The following is a 16496-nucleotide window of genomic DNA, read 5'->3' as shown; positions in this document are numbered from 1 at the left end:
ATGAAAACGAGTTTAATGTCGCTTAACTTAAGGCAGTAAACCAGTATTTCGTTAATTTTTGCCCAAAATTTGCATTCACATTGCAACTGAAAAGGTCTCTATGTCTCTTTGGATCCCAAAATATTAGTATAAAAAGGCAGATGATGCCATGCTAAATCATCAGTCAACGTTGGTTCGCTCTTCGATAACTGCACAATATACAAAATGTTCAAATTCGTAAGTCTATAATTCGAAGAAAGGATCTTCCAATGTCTAATAAAATAAAATCCGATTTCAGTTGATGATCTGCGCTATTGTTGGCTTGGCCGCCGCCTTCCCAGGTGTGCCAGTCGTAGACGAAGTAGATGGTGTCATCTCTCGCAGCGAGGATATCCGTCCAGATGGGTTTCGACTCAAAATTGGAGACATCCAATGGCATCAATGACCAGCGTTCCGGTGATGAGCACGGCAACATCAAGGGCAGCTTCAGCTGGATCTCAAGCGACGGTGAGCACATCCAGATCTCCTATGTGGCCGATGAGAACGGTTACCAACCATCTGGCGCTGTTCTGCCAACCCCACCACCAATCCCAGTTGAGATTCAAAGAGCTCTTGAGTGGATCGCAGCTAATCCTTCGGTTGAGCACTAAGCTACTGAAAATCTAACGCACTGAATGCTTGGCGAATCCTACCTTTGATTATTGCTTGACATCGAAAATATTTAAGTTTTTCATTCATGTATAAATACATGCAGCAAATTGCTTATTGCAAAATTTTTGAGTTATTTTTATACCCCTTGGGTAAAAGGTTTCATAGCTTTGTGCCAACAGCAAGAATACATATTTTTGAGCGGCGTCATCAACCGATTGGATATAGATGTGTCCGACTTAAGCTTGATTTTGAATTAATAAGGTAAAGTATAACGACTTTTAAACTATTAACGAATTCGGGATATTGAACGCGATATTTGCTGGAATATTTCGGCGTTGCCTGACTTGTCAGATTTATTCTCAGGTTTTAAAAACTATTGAATAATTTTTCAACTTTAGATTCAGAGTTTAAGTGTATGAAGCTGTTAAAGCGTGAAAAGGCCAAAACCTTTTTATCTATTCTCTCAAATGAACTTTCAGCTCCTCAAGATATTCCCACTTTGTCCGTCCCGACCGTTGTTTAACTGATGTCATTTAGTCCTTCGACTTCTCAACATTCTATAATTGTCAAAGTCCCAAATAATGGTAACGCTTCTTTGAATGTCATTACTTCAGTTCCTGCTCCAATTATGCTTTTGGTTGAGTTTAGGATGGCTAATAAAATTCATCTCTTTTTAGCTTTCTTCTACAAAAGTCGCCTAGTTTCTCTTGTTCCTGTGCCACCGCTAAACAATTTTTGAGGCAAGAATTTTAGCTGAGCATTACAGTAAAACTTAGTGTAAAGAGTTTCGAGCAGAACACCTGCTTATTCAATAATTTTCTAATTCTATAAAAACTAGCATCCTCTTTTGCTCTTAGCTTTCAAAATGTAAGAAGTTTTTTAAGTGAGCTTGCTGATATATATTTAAATTATATATAAATATATATTCCATTTTATTCCTTTGCTTTTATTAGTTAAAGCATGAAATTCTTGACACTGAAGTTTGCTCTAGTAAATTTTGCATATACCAACGTATATGTTGCGTTGCTATCGTGTTTAAATGCTTCCAATGCTATAATTTAAATTGTTAGATCTCAGATTTTATATTGAGCTAGTGGCTTTAGAATTATGTTTCTGTACTTTTATAATATTTGTATTTCCTGATCTAATATCAGTTTCTTATGAGGCTTTGTATTTCGGTCATTTTTTCTATAAGTAATTAACATTTATAGCATGCTTTTCTGAATCGTGATCTTTGATAGTTCTTGATGATTTTAATGTTGCCGGACTCTTATAAATTTCGTCAGAGAATTTGAATGGATGTATCCATCGACGACTCAAGGTTTTGTTAATGTTTAGTGATACACCAAATTTTCTGGATAAATTCTTGATTGGATTTTTGTTTCCTGTTTCCTGAACGATATCACGTACCTCTCCGCTGGTCGCAAGTTTGTTTGTATATGAATATTGATAAATCAGACACATATTTATATACTTACTTATACTTTATAGGTACCGGGTACCTATTAGGTACAAGTGTTTAGTGTTTCTAGGTTATGTATGTACATATGTAACAGGCAGAAGGCCTGAAATGATCAGTGTCAACAGTTGAAACATTGTAGCAAAACTGTAGCAAAAACAATAGAATAGCAAATATACTTTCAAAGGTATTTGTGGTTCATACAATATTATTTATTTATAATGATTCCTTCAATTGGTTGTTATGAGATACAAATGTTATAAAACAATAAATGGCTGCAGCTGTCAAGTCTTCATTCATTTGCTAGGTAATAAATTATTTATAGTATGTCGATATATACAACATATAAAGTATACATTTGCTAGGTTTGTATATTAAAGTTTTTTTTTGTATATCTGTACTTTTGGTATAAATTAGGGATAATAGTGCTCTCGCTTTGTTTTGATTTTCTTTAAGTTAGGTATCGGGTATATTTCAATCGGACACACTCGATTTTAGGTTTCTTACTTGTTCTATGTGATATTTATGCTATATTTAGAATAGGCGAATAAAGACTGATGATGATAGATGATGCAACGAGCAGATGTGTGTTATCTAAACGTTAATAAACTTAGGATGAATAAATACTGTGGCGATACGTATCCATTTTTATTTATATCAAAATAGTGCTGTATCCAAATACATTAATATGTATCAAAAGATATACCATATCGATATATCGATACTATTAGATTGTCAACCAAAGCAATGAAATATGATATTTTTGAGCCCTCGATTTAAAATTGCACTTGCTCGAAATTTAGATTTTTTTTCGATTTGCGCTGGCAGAAGTTAGAAAAAATCTAAAACAAACTCAATCTTATTCAAGTTCTTTCAGAAAAATCAAATCTTGCATGATTTTTGTAATTTTTAATATTTATGAGTTGAAGAAAATTGACGACGCTATAAATAATTACAACAAATTCCTGAATTCTTTAATCATATTTACTTATAGTTGTGCTTTTATAACAGCCACCTACCCTATTATATAATCTAATACACGAACAAATTAAATAAATCCACAATTAATATTATATACAAATTCTGGTTTATAAATATTTTTCGACGTCGTTTTAAAAAAATTGTTTTTTGTATGTGCATAAATTTAAATTTTAGTTGACATGAGAACGCAGCAAAATAAGTAGAATCAAGGAAAATTATCCACTACATATATTTACAATTTCCTTAACATTTTCCCTTATGAATTTGAAACAACAATCAAATATATTTCAGCCGGTAATTCTAAACATTATATTTCAACATTTCCAAATATTTTCAATATATTTGTTTGATAAAGGTCAGTCCTAGCATTAGGAAAAGGCCAGATATAACCTGATTCGCTCGTGTTCGGGTTGGTTATAAATGTAAATTAATGGAAAAAATAATTTCTGGACTCTAATTAATTCTTATATATTAAATAAGAACCACCCACAATTTGCAATGTTCGAGCAGTTATGTGAAATGAAAACGAGTTTAATGTCGCTTAACTTAAGGCAGTAAACCAGTATTTCGTTAATTTTTGCCCAAAAATTTGCATTCACATTGCAACTGAAAAGGTCTCTATGTCTCTTTGGATCCCAAAATATTAGTATAAAAAGGCAGATGATGCCATGCTAAATCATCAGTCAACGTTGGTTCGCTCTTCGATAACTGCACAATATACAAAATGTTCAAATTCGTAAGTCTATAATTCGAAGAAAGGATCTTCCAATGTCTAATAAAATAAATCCGATTTCAGTTGATGATCTGCGCTATTGTTGGCTTGGCCGCCGCCTTCCCAGGTGTGCCAGTCGTAGACGAAGTAGATGGTGTCATCTCTCGCAGCGAGGATATCCGTCCAGATGGTTTCGACTCAAAATTGGAGACATCCAATGGCATCAATGACCAGCGTTCCGGTGATGAGCACGGCAACATCAAGGGCAGCTTCAGCTGGATCTCAAGCGACGGTGAGCACATCCAGATCTCCTATGTGGCCGATGAGAACGGTTACCAACCATCTGGCGCTGTTTCTGCCAACCCACCACCAAATCCCAGTTGAGATTCAAAGAGCTCTTGAGTGGATCGCAGCTAATCCTTCGGTTGAGCACTAAGCTACTGAAAATCTAACGCACTGAATGCTTGGCGAATCCTACCTTTGATTATTGCTTGACATCGAAAATATTTAAGTTTTTCATTCATGTATAAATACATGCAGCAAATTGCTTATTGCAAAATTTTTGAGTTATTTTTATACCCCTTGGGTAAAAGGTTTCATAGCTTTGTGCCAACAGCAAGAATACATATTTTTGAGCGGCGTCATCAACCGATTGGATATAGATGTGTCCGACTTAAGCTTGATTTTGAATTAATAAGGTAAAGTATAACGACTTTTAAACTATTAACGAATTCGGGATATTGAACGCGATATTTGCTGGAATATTTCGGCGTTGCCTGACTTGTCAGATTTATTCTCAGGTTTTAAAAACTATTGAATAATTTTTCAACTTTAGATTCAGAGTTTAAGTGTATGAAGCTGTTAAAGCGTGAAAAGGCCAAAACCTTTTTATCTATTCTCTCAAATGAACTTTCAGCTCCTCAAGATATTCCCACTTTGTCCGTCCCGACCGTTGTTTAACTGATGTCATTTAGTCCTTCGACTTCTCAACATTCTATAATTGTCAAAGTCCCAAATAATGGTAACGCTTCTTTGAATGTCATTACTTCAGTTCCTGCTCCAATTATGCTTTTGGTTGAGTTTAGGATGGCTAATAAAATTCAATCTTTTTAGCTTTCTTCTACAAAAGTCGCCTAGTTTCTCTTGTTCCTGTGCCACCGCTAAACAATTTTTGAGGCAAGAATTTTAGCTGAGCATTACAGTAAAACTTAGTGTAAAGAGTTTCGAGCAGAACACCTGCTTATTCAATAATTTTCTAATTCTATAAAAACTAGCATCCTCTTTTGCTCTTAGCTTTCAAAATGTAAGAAGTTTTTTTAAGTGAGCTTGCTGATATATATATTTAAATTATATATAAATATATATTCCATTTTATTCCTTTGCTTTTATTAGTTAAAGCATGAAATTCTTGACACTGAAGTTTGCTCTAGTAAATTTTGCATATACCAACGTATATGTTGCGTTGCTATCGTGTTTAAATGCTTCCAATGCTATAATTTAAATTGTTAGATCTCAGATTTTATATTGAGCTAGTGGCTTTAGAATTATGTTTCTGTACTTTTATAATATTTGTATTTCCTGATCTAATATTCCAGTTTCTTATGAGGCTTTGTATTTCGGTCATTTTTTCTATAAGTAATAACATTTATAGCATGCTTTCTGATCGTGATCTTTTGATAGTTCTTGATGATTTTAATGTTGCCGGACTCTTATAAATTTCGTCAGAGAATTTGAATGGATGTATCCATCGACGACTCAAGGTTTTGTTAATGTTTAGTGATACACCAAATTTTCTGGATAAATTCTTGATTGGATTTTTGTTTCCTGTTTCCTGAACGATATCACGTACCTCTCCGCTGGTCGCAAGTTTGTTTGTATATGAATATTGATAAATCAGACACATATTTATATACTTACTTATACTTTATAGGTACCGGGTACCTATTAGGTACAAGTGTTTTAGTGTTTCTAGGTTATGTATGTACATATGTAACAGGCAGAAGGCCTGAAATGATCAGTGTCAACAGTTGAAACATTGTAGCAAAACTGTAGCAAAAACAATAGAATAGCAAATATACTTTCAAAGGTATTTGTGGTTCATACAATATTATTTATTTATAATGATTCCTTCAATTGGTTGTTATGAGATACAAATGTTATAAAACAATAAATGGCTGCAGCTGTCAAGTCTTCATTCATTTGCTAGGTAATAAATTATTTATAGTATGTCGATATATACAACATATAAAGTATACATTTGCTAGGTTTGTATATTAAAGTTTTTTTTTGTATCTGTACTTTTGGTATAAATTAGGGATAATAGTGCTCTCGCTTTGTTTTGATTTTCTTTAAGTTAGGTATCGGGTATATTTCAATCGGACACACTCGATTTAAGGTTTCTTACTTGTTCTATGTGATATTTATGCTATATTTAGAATTTTCCATTTAGGGAATAAATAAATGATGATGATTATAATGATGCAAAGGTGCAGATTACGATTTTCTAAACGTTACTGACAACTTGAAGCTTAACTTAAATCGACAACATATTTATCCAAATTAACTGATCCAATTACATGTTTGTTCCTTATATTACCGAAAGGTCTGTTTTGTTAAAGAAATCTTATTTTATTCCTCTTCTGAAAAATAACATATAACTATTGTAACTTTTATCTATTGCAATTAAACAACTTATAAATAAGATTATATTTACACTGAGGTATTAATTCAGAGGATATTTTTATTATAAATATGTTGGAGTTACATCTGGTGTGCCACGTTGCTTATAAATAAAATTCCTCTTATTTTAATGCATTTCTCAGTGTACTGATGATGATAAGATTTGTTTGACGTTTTTGCTAGTTGACGGTTGCAACGGGACATTAATTGTAAATTTATTATTCTAATTAATTGTAATTAAATGTAAACTAATTCCCTTATTAATGGGTTCGCCAAAGTTGAAAGTTTTTCTGGTACACTTTTTATGTATACACTTCTAAAGCGAATAAATTCTGCTATTGACCAAGTGCCTACGTACTTGATTCAAAACTTAAATTTAATATTTACAAGTAATAGAGCTACAGTCGAGTCAAAATAATGCGGTATTATCGCAAAAATATGCCAAATTAAGCATATCAATATTTGCAAAAATACTCAAATACCATCGGCTATGCAAAATATACCAGTTTGTCAGACGAAGCAACTAAGACCTGTAGTAAATAGGCGATTTTCTCCATACAAAAATATTTTTTATATAACAATTTTTATATGATTTCAACTTAATTTTCACAAAACTTTGGCTTCAAAATTTAAAAATTCTTGATCTGCGAGGAAATATAAATAGTGCTATTAAAAAAATTATATCTTTATCTCTCATAGTCTCTGAGATCTAAGTGTTCATACGGACAGACGGACAGACAGACAGACGGACATGGCTAGATCGTCTCGGCTGTTGATGCTGATCAAAAATATATATACTTTATAGGGTCGGAGGCATTCCTTCCACCTGTTACATACATTTCCCGCCGGCACAAAGTTATAATACCTTTCTACCCTATGGGTAGGTATCTTTAAGTAAGGGTCTAAAACATACTTCATCTGAGCGGAAGAAAATCTTGATTGATTTGAATGTTGACATTCTATATCTTTTGTATATTTTTATAGACTCATAGTAGTATATTAATAATATACAGAATATTAATTAATAATCCGGTCGGACATGGTTTTTCTTTTATTGAAATTGCCTAATGAGCCAGTAGTATTAAACATAAAAAATACAATTTAATACGACATTTACTTTTCGCATTAATCACTAAGTTTTAAAATGTGATCCCTAACTAAAAAAAATTAAGGATTTAAAATCGACTAGAAGGTTCGAACTTATGATTAGAAAATTTCCTACTCAATATAAAACACCTTAAAACTTCGATGTAATCAGAAAAAATTTGTAAAAATTATTTAAGAAATAATTGAAAAGTATCGATATACCGAATAATGCATAAGTATTATATATTTTTGTATTTTTAGAAATATTCATTAAGTATATATTTTGTGAATGACACCACACTTAACATATCTGCTTCTATTAAAAAAAACTGAACCGGATATCTCTCACTCGAAACAATCTTTCCCATTGCTTTTTCTCAGTGTACATATTTCTCGGAAGTTCGACACCCTTTTGTGATCTTAATTTTTAATTGTACGATCAAAAATTCGTGTTTCGATTAGACTTTCGTGTTGCTTGAAATAATTTAACTTGTTTGACGTCAACATTAGAATCCGATATGTGCGTCGAAAGACTAAATTAACTTAAAAAAAATTACTCTCAGATTGTTGCTATAAGCAATTTGCTATATGTATTTTCATATCCGTGTAAAGTCGGATTTAAAAGATGGAAAACTTAAATATTTATCAATCTTCAATAGTCCAAACTACGTTAGAATGTAACAGTTATGTTAGATCACCCAAAGCTTATTCGTCATCATCTTCATCGCTATCCTTCTCAACTTGAGGGTGGGCAGCGATCCACTCAAGAGCCCTTTGGATCTCAACTGGAATTGGTGGGGGAGTTGGCAGAACATCGCCAGCTGCACGGTATCCATTCTCATCAGCCACATAGCTGATCACGACATGCTCGCCACCGGGAGCGACATAGCTGAAGCTGCCCTTGATGTTGCCGTGCTCATCACCCGAACGCTGCTCATTGATACTATTGGTGAGCTCCAGTTTGGACTCAAAACCATCAGCGCGCACATCTTCACTGCGATGGATGACTTCATCAGGGGTTCCCTCTGGGAAGGCTGCGGCCAGGCCGACAATAGCGCAGATCATCAACTGAAATCGGAGTCAATTATTTAGTCACTCAGAAATCCTTGTTTTGAATCCTGGACTTACGACTTTGAACATTTTGTATATTGTGCAGTTATCGATTGGGATACCAACTTTGACTGATGAACCAGCATAACATCATAGAGCTTTTTATACTATTTTAGCAATCCATTGGATTTTTGACAATTAACAGGTTAAAAACTTCTAAAAACTCGTTTCCAGTTTTTTAACCGTTCGCAACCGAATTCTCGAGAATCATAAAAATGTAGATACTATTATGTGTACCGAAATGCTATATATTCTTTCTAAAGTTTCATTCATTATTTTTTTTTTCAATTGAAGGGGGCGTGTCCGAAATCTAAAAGAGATTTAGTCTTTCTTTGCTTTCGCACGCTTATAAATTCCCTGAGATCTAAGAGTTCAAACACAGCTCACCTCTTGACCTTAAACAACAACATACATATGTACTTTACGAAGTCCAATTTGCTTTTCTCCCGTTACGTATATTTTCTTACTTATAAAACATTTTTCAATGAGAAAGGCTTTAATCAGGACATGTATTGTACACAATAAATGTGGCGAAGTCAACAAAAGTTGAAAAAAACATATTCTAAATAAATATATAGCAATGCACTCAACAGGTTCGATAGAGTATCGAATACTGTCACTTTGACAATCTATGACTCTAATGCGTGCGTCAGAATATTGGCCTATAAAATGGCTTAAAATGTTTATAGTTGTATGATAATAACTTCTTGAGAATTTACTTATATTGAAAGCAAGTTTGATTAGAAGAATTAAACCTGTTAATTGTCAAAATAACCGGTGAATTCCTTAAATAGTATAAAAAGCTCTATGATGTTATGTTGGTTCATCAGTCAAAGTTGGTTTACCGATCGATAACTGCACAATATACAAAATGTTCAAAGTCGTAAGTCCAGGATTCAAAGCAAGGATTTCTCAGTGACTAAATAATTGACTCCGATTTCAGTTGATGATCTGCGCTATTGTCGGCCTGGCCGCAGCCTTCCCAGATGCCACCCTTGATGAAGTTAAGATTCGTAGTGAGGATGTGCGTCCAGATGGATTTGAGTCCAAGCTGGAGATCTCCAATGGCGTCAGTGAGCAGCGTTCGGGTGATGAACACGGCAACATCAAGGGTAGCTTCAGCTATGTCGCTCCCGGTGGCGAGCACATCCTGATCAACTATGTGGCTGATGAGAATGGTTACCATCCATCTGGCGAAATTCTGCCAACTCCCCCACCAATTCCAGTTGAGATCCAAAGGGCTCTTGAGTGGATCGCTGCCCACCCTCATGTTGAGAAGGACGAGAGCGATGAAGATGATGACGAATAAGCTTAGTTAGAACACCAACCGTCACATTCTATCGTACTTTGGACTATTGAGGATAGATAAATATTTAAGTTTTGCATCCTTGAATCCTGATTTTACACGGATATAAAAATACATACAGTCAATTGCTAATTGCAAAATTTTGAGAGAAATTTTTTTTAGTGATTGACGTTGCAAATATCACATTATAATGTTGACGTCAAATATTTCAATAATTTCAACAGCTTGATTATTTGGTTCGGACAATTCAGCTTCTAGCTTAAGTGCGGCATCAAAATTCCGAGAAATGTGTATGAGCTAAATTCAATATTTAGCAATCATTGAAGGCAACGATTGAAATAATGAGTAGGGTTTACTATTTTTATACCCGGTAGAAGGGTATTATAACTTTGTGCCGGCAGGAAATGTATTTAACAAGCATAAGGAGGTATCTTCGACCCATAAAGTATATATATTCTTGATCATCGTCAACAGCCGAGACGATCTAGTCATGTCAGTCTGTCCGTATGAACACCTAGATCTCAGAGACTATAAGATATAGAGATATATACATTTTTGTGACAGCATTTCTTATGTTTGTATACAGATAAAGTTTGTTTAAAATTTTGCCACACCCACAAATTAACCAAACTCGAATGAAAATCGTAATTTTAAAGCTAGAGTCGGTTGCGATCAGATAAAAATTGTCGAAGTCATTAAAGATATACTTTGTTATTGGCAAAAACGCCTACTTACTAGGGGTCTTAGTTGCATTGGCTCCCAATCTGGTATATTTTGCACTCTATAGTATATACTAAATGTAGTACCATATCAATATATATTATTTATATCATTTGACGAGTTTTAAAGTATTTTTGCGGTATATTATTTTAGTATATTTTAAAATTGATACCGTAATATTTTGCTTTTACTCCAAATTGGGTAGCGGGTATCTAGCAGTCGAGCACACACTTTCTTACTTGTTTATTAATTAATGTAATTGGCCGACAATTTTTAAAGGTTAAAAATGGCTTTCTCCTGATGAAGATAAAAAAATTTACGGAAAGGTCTGCAGAATTTTATATTGATTCTCAACATTCACTAAGGATCATTTAACTCAGTTACGTAAAATAAGCCTAATTCATTATTTACGCAAACTCTTACTTTTAGTTTTATAACAATTCGAATTTGGAATTGGATGAGGATTGACTAACAATACTTTTATAGTAGTAGTAGTTTAATTCTTAATTCAAGAATTTTCGAAATAAAATATAATTTTATGGATTCTAGAATTTTGCTCCCATTTAGGAATCTTTGGTGTTATAACCAAGCATAATGCTTTTCCCTGGGTGTTTTTATGTGGCAAAAGGGAATTATAACTTTCTGCCAGCAGAAAATGCAAAAGTCTGAGGAAGGTATCTCCATCCCCAAAAAGTATATACATATATTATTTATCAGCGTCAACAGTCGGGATGATACTACTTGATCAGAGAATACAAGAGATATAATTTTTGCGCCGGTACTTGTAATTCTTTCAAACAGACGAAGTTTGTATTAAATTTTTTGAGCGATCTTTGGTAAATAACTGCAGCACTTAAATTTTTTTAAAATTAATTGTAATCGTATACAAATTGTAGGAGTTATTTAAGAATTAATGCAGTCGATGCAATTCGTAGTTGATTCAGTTGATAATGTGGTATATATTTAAAATATATAATAGAGTAAAAATATTTTATTTTTTGAAAATGATAGTATATAGCTATATACAAATATATAATTCGGTATATATATGTATTTTTCTGTATTTCGTTTTTTTAAGTGATATATTTAAGATATTTAATTTGATAATATTTTTTGAAAATGGGTAGCTGACAGTCGAGCACACTAATTGTATGTATTGTAACATGAATTGTTGCTGAAGCCTGTCTGGATTTCATTATTGAGTTAACATTAACCCAGTGAATCATGCATACAAAAGAACTCTTTTTATACCCGCTACCCATAGGGTAGAAGGGTATTATAACTTTGTGCCGGCAGGAAATGTATGTAACAGGTAGAAGCAGGCATCTCCGGATCTGGATCTCAGAGACTATAAGAGAGCTATAATTTTTTCGACAGCATTTGTTATGTTTGCACGCATATCAAGTTTGTTTCAAATTTTTGCCACGCCCACCTCCGCCCCCGCAAATCAAAAAATCGAATAACAAGCGTAATTTTAAAGCTAGAGTTGGTATATACAACAAAAACTATAGTAGTTATGATTCCTGAAAATTTGGTTGCGATCAGATAGAAATTGTCGAAGTTATTAAAGAAATACTTTTGTATGGCAAAAACGCCTACTTACTAGGGGTCTTAGTTGCTTTGGCTGACAATCTGGTATATTGAGCCGTCTATGGTATATTTTGAATGTAGTAGGACTATATCGATATGCCAAATATACCATTTGGTATATTTTTAGTATTTTAGCAGTATATTCCGTATATTTAGAGAAAAATACCGCAAAATATATTTCTTTTATTCAAAATGGGTAGCGGGTATCACACAGTCGAGCACACTCGACTGTAACTTTCTTACTTGTTTGTATTATATTTGGAATTATTTAATATTTAATGGTTTAAAAAAGTCGATATAGAGTATTGAGGAATAACTGTTGCAATTATCAAAAGTTACTAAACCAATATATAGTGTCCTCTTTATTTAAAAAAAAAAATGAAATGAAATTCGTATATAATTACTTGTTTCTTACTCTTACTTAAAAATTATTAAACCATAATATGATTGGTTAGCTTATGTGTTAATGATGCCTTTATTAAAACTTATTGTTTTGGACAAATTTAATTTTATGAAGCAATTTTTAATTGAATTCAGTTTTTTTCATTATTCCTCAAAATCATAAAAATAAAATATATGACCTTGTTTAAAAAAGGTCTTCTTTAGATTGTTCGACGGCGAGATACCATGTTTATATGATTCCCTGTAGCCTTTGTCCCACTAGCCGTAGGGTAATAACCATATCCGAAGCATAAAGAACATCCCTTTTTATATTAGTGTTAAGAACCGTGACGATAAACTAGCTAAGTCTTTTCGTGCAGATAAATATAATACTTAAATATCGGAGATTTTAGAGTTAGAGTAACTTAATTTGGTAATCATGCTCGTACTAAATATATCATACACAGATCAATTCTGTTCTATATATAAATTGATAAAAACGAGTCTAATTTTAGAACTAGTCTCAAGTTCCGGTACATATAATACAAAAGTATCTACTATATATAATATATCTTAATACTTCGTGGGAATTTTGTTCAGATGACATAAAAACAGAAAACACGTTTCTTTAGACGTATTTAACCTGTTAACTGTCGAAAATCTGACTTCCTAAAATAGTATAAAAAGTTCCAAGATGTTATGCTGGTTCATCAGTCAAAGTTGGTATCCCAATCGATAACTGCACAATATACAAAATGTTCAAAGTCGTAAGTCCAGGATTCAAAGCAAGGATTTTTGAGTGTATAATTAATTGATTCCGATTTCAGTTGATGATCTGCGCTATCGTCGGCCTGGCCGCAGCCTTCCCAGAGGGAACCCCTGATGAAGTCATCCTTCGCAGTGAGGATGTGCGTCCAGATGGCTTTGAGTCCAAACTGGAGCTCACCAATGGCATCAATGAGCAGCGTTCGGGTGATGAACACGGCAACATCAAGGGTAGCTACAGCTTTGTTGCCCCCGATGGCGAGCATGTCGTGATCAGCTATGTGGCTGATGAGAATGGATACCGTGCAGCTGGCGATGTTCTGCCAACTCCCCCACCAATTCCAGTTGAGATCCAAAGGGCTCTTGAGTGGATCGCTGCTCATCCTTATGTTGAAAAGGAGGAGGAAGCCGAGGAAGAGCATGAGGAATAAGCCTTTGCTATTCTATCTGTTACTTTCTAAATTATTGAACTATTGACGATCGATTAATATTTATGATTTCCATAATTGAATCCTGATTTTATATTGGTATAAAAATATATACAGCAAATTGCTTAAAGCGAACCATTTGAGAGTATTTTTTAATTGTTAATTCTGGGATTGACGTCGCTCTCTATTGTGTTGACGTCAAACAAGTTAATTATTTCAAACAGCACGAGTCTTTATTGAAGCTCGATTATTTGGATCGAATAATTAATTATCAAGTTAACGCAAGAAATTTGTATGGATTAACTACTATATTTGCAATAAAATATTATATATCAGCGTCAGCACCCAATAGGGATACAAATTCATTCAATTTTTTTTAAAGATTCTCTCTATTTTCTAACGATCAAGTTGTTTTGCTCATATTTGTAGGTAATTTAACTTGTGGAAATAAACAATATACAAATAATAATGAAAAATTATTTGCTTTACTTTTATGTTTTATGTAAATCTTCACTTTTATCATAATTAATTGGAATATTAAAAAATTATAATTTTTATTAATTTAAGGATAGACAGTAAATTGGATTTGAATTTTTTGAAATTATGGTATGTAGGCGCTGTTTAAATAATATTCTCTTCTCCGACCATGCTAACTTCTTGTATTTATTAAATTTATATTTACTGAGATTATTATCTATGTATCCTCCATTGTTACTTTAACCAATAGCAGATGTAATGAACTATGAATAGTAATTCTTATTCTTAAATGCAATAATTTTGTTTAAATAAACCATTCGGTGATTTCAATAAATGCCACAATATTTGTTCCCACTGAATTTGGTCACACTATATTATTGAATTACCCCAATTGCTAAATTGTATTAAAAAATACCAAATAACGGGATTTTCTCATTCTCACAAAACAAAAATAAAACAAATGAATAATAGAATGTGTTCTATTTCCATGCGTCAGATTCTCTTTTTAAGCGTCACTTGAATTTTGATGAGTCTGATCAATTTTCATGCGTTAATTCGTCAGTTTGTTGCTGTGCAGGGTGATAGTAATTTCTGGTGTCATTTTGTCTTCTCAGAATTCGTTGAACAGCTGGCATTCTTGTCAGACTGCTTTTGATTTTATTATGAAATATATTAAAAGTATTCACTAAAATTTATTCTTGATCAACGTCAACAGGCGAGACAATATAGCTATGTCCTTCTGTTCGTCCGTCCGTATGAGCGTCGAGACCTCACAGACAATAAGAGATAAATTTAATTTTTTTTCGGCGGCAAATATTTTTTTTGTACGGAGATCAAGTTCTTTTTAGATTTGTATGATATATTTAGAATATAGTACTACAATATATGAGTTTAATTAATTTTAGACTATAGTTTTTATGAAAATGGCCAACGGGCACACTCGACTGTAGCTTTGTTAGTTGTTACGTTTGAGTTTTCAAAAGTTTTACTTTTATTTTGATAATGTAATGAAGGGATAGCAGATATGTTACTATATATATATAACATGTTAAGTATATATACATACAGATTTTAGATATATATACTATTAATCCAATAAATGTTTGGAGGTTATAGAATTATTACTATTCAGTATTACCGGGAAGAACTTAGAATTTGAGAATTTAGTTATAGGCAGAACAAAATTCCTTAGAAACATTAAACCTGTTAAGTGTGAAAAATTTGCATTCACATTTCAGCCGAAAACGTCATGGTTTTCGAAAATAAGTATAAAAAGCTAGACGATGTTGAGCTAGATTATCAGTCAAAGTTGGTTTCCCGATCGATAACTGCACAATATTCAAAATGTTCAAAATCGTAAGTCCACAACTCAAAGCAAGGATTTCTCAGTGGATAATTAATTGACTACGATTTCAGTTGATGATCTGCGCTATTGTTGGCCTGGCCGCAGCCTTCCCAGTAGAGGAAGATGAAGTTATCGCTCGCAGTGAGGATGTGCGTCCAGATGGCTTTGTGGCCAGTCTGGAGACCAAGAATGGCGTCACTGAGCAGCGATCAGGTGATGAGCACGGCAACATCAGGGGTAGCTTCAGCTATACCTCCCCCGAAGGCGAGCATGTCCTGATCACCTATGTGGCTGATGAGAACGGTTACCAACCATCTGGTGCTGTTCTGCCAACCCCCCCACCAATTCCAGTTGAGATCCAAAGGGCTCTTGAGTGGATCGCTCTTCACCCTTATGTTGAGAAGGAGGAGACCGAGGCAGAGGAAGAGAAAGAGGAATAATCTTTCGGTGATCTAACCGTTAAATTCTAACTTATTGGACGATGATGACGATGATCGATTAATATTTAAATTTTCCATCCTTGAATCCTTATTTTATAAGTCTATACAAATACAAGCTGCAAATTGCTAATAGCAACAATATGAAAGTATTTCTTATTTATTATTCAGAAGCTGACGTTGCATACTTTTCATTCTTTTGCTGACGTCAAACAAGTTAATTATTTCAAACAGAGCGGCAGTCTTTATTGAAGCTTGATTCGTTTGTTCACACAATTGAAAATCAAGAATATGGAAGGAAAGAAGCTATCAAAAAATAAATGTGAACTAACTTTAATATTTATCAATCACTGAAGGCTCAACATGGAACTAATCACTTCTAGTATTAAA

General features: G+C 33.4%; 5 protein-coding genes and 2 pseudogenes across 5 annotated transcripts in view; 5 read left to right on the top strand and 2 right to left on the bottom strand.

The window, feature by feature from the left end:
- Positions 1-16496, bottom strand: part of LOC117566728 (uncharacterized) — a 60842-nt gene that overhangs the window by 27739 nt on the left and 16607 nt on the right. The gene's annotated exons all lie outside the window — the stretch shown is intronic.
- On the top strand, positions 50-752 carry LOC117571372 (larval cuticle protein 1-like; annotated as a pseudogene).
- LOC117569616 (larval cuticle protein 1-like) lies at positions 3641-4341 on the top strand (annotated as a pseudogene).
- Positions 8079-8764, bottom strand: LOC117569614 (larval cuticle protein 2-like). Its single transcript, XM_034250852.2, has 2 exons — positions 8676-8764; positions 8079-8615 (listed from the first exon to the last, which is right to left on the bottom strand). Exons 1-2 carry the CDS (start codon positions 8685-8687, stop codon positions 8253-8255), a joined length of 375 nt encoding a protein of 124 aa, XP_034106743.1. The 5' UTR covers positions 8688-8764; the 3' UTR covers positions 8079-8252.
- Positions 9431-10122, top strand: LOC117569613 (larval cuticle protein 2-like). The gene is made up of 2 exons (XM_034250851.2): positions 9431-9540; positions 9601-10122. The coding sequence occupies exons 1-2, from the start codon at positions 9529-9531 to the stop codon at positions 9964-9966; spliced, it is 378 nt and encodes a 125-aa protein (XP_034106742.1). The 5' UTR covers positions 9431-9528; the 3' UTR covers positions 9967-10122.
- LOC127565645 (larval cuticle protein 1-like) lies at positions 12838-14226 on the top strand. Its single transcript, XM_052005168.1, has 2 exons — positions 12838-13421; positions 13482-14226. The coding sequence occupies exons 1-2, from the start codon at positions 13410-13412 to the stop codon at positions 13848-13850; spliced, it is 381 nt and encodes a 126-aa protein (XP_051861128.1). The 5' UTR covers positions 12838-13409; the 3' UTR covers positions 13851-14226.
- LOC127565644 (larval cuticle protein 1-like) lies at positions 15572-16299 on the top strand. Its single transcript, XM_052005167.1, has 2 exons — positions 15572-15680; positions 15741-16299. The coding sequence occupies exons 1-2, from the start codon at positions 15669-15671 to the stop codon at positions 16107-16109; spliced, it is 381 nt and encodes a 126-aa protein (XP_051861127.1). The 5' UTR covers positions 15572-15668; the 3' UTR covers positions 16110-16299.

This window comes from Drosophila albomicans, chromosome 3 (assembly GCF_009650485.2).
Source record: "Drosophila albomicans strain 15112-1751.03 chromosome 3, ASM965048v2, whole genome shotgun sequence".
Taxonomy (NCBI): Eukaryota; Metazoa; Arthropoda; class Insecta; order Diptera; family Drosophilidae; genus Drosophila; species Drosophila albomicans.
Note: the sequence above shows the minus strand (reverse complement) of the source record. Positions and strands in the feature narration are given on the sequence as shown.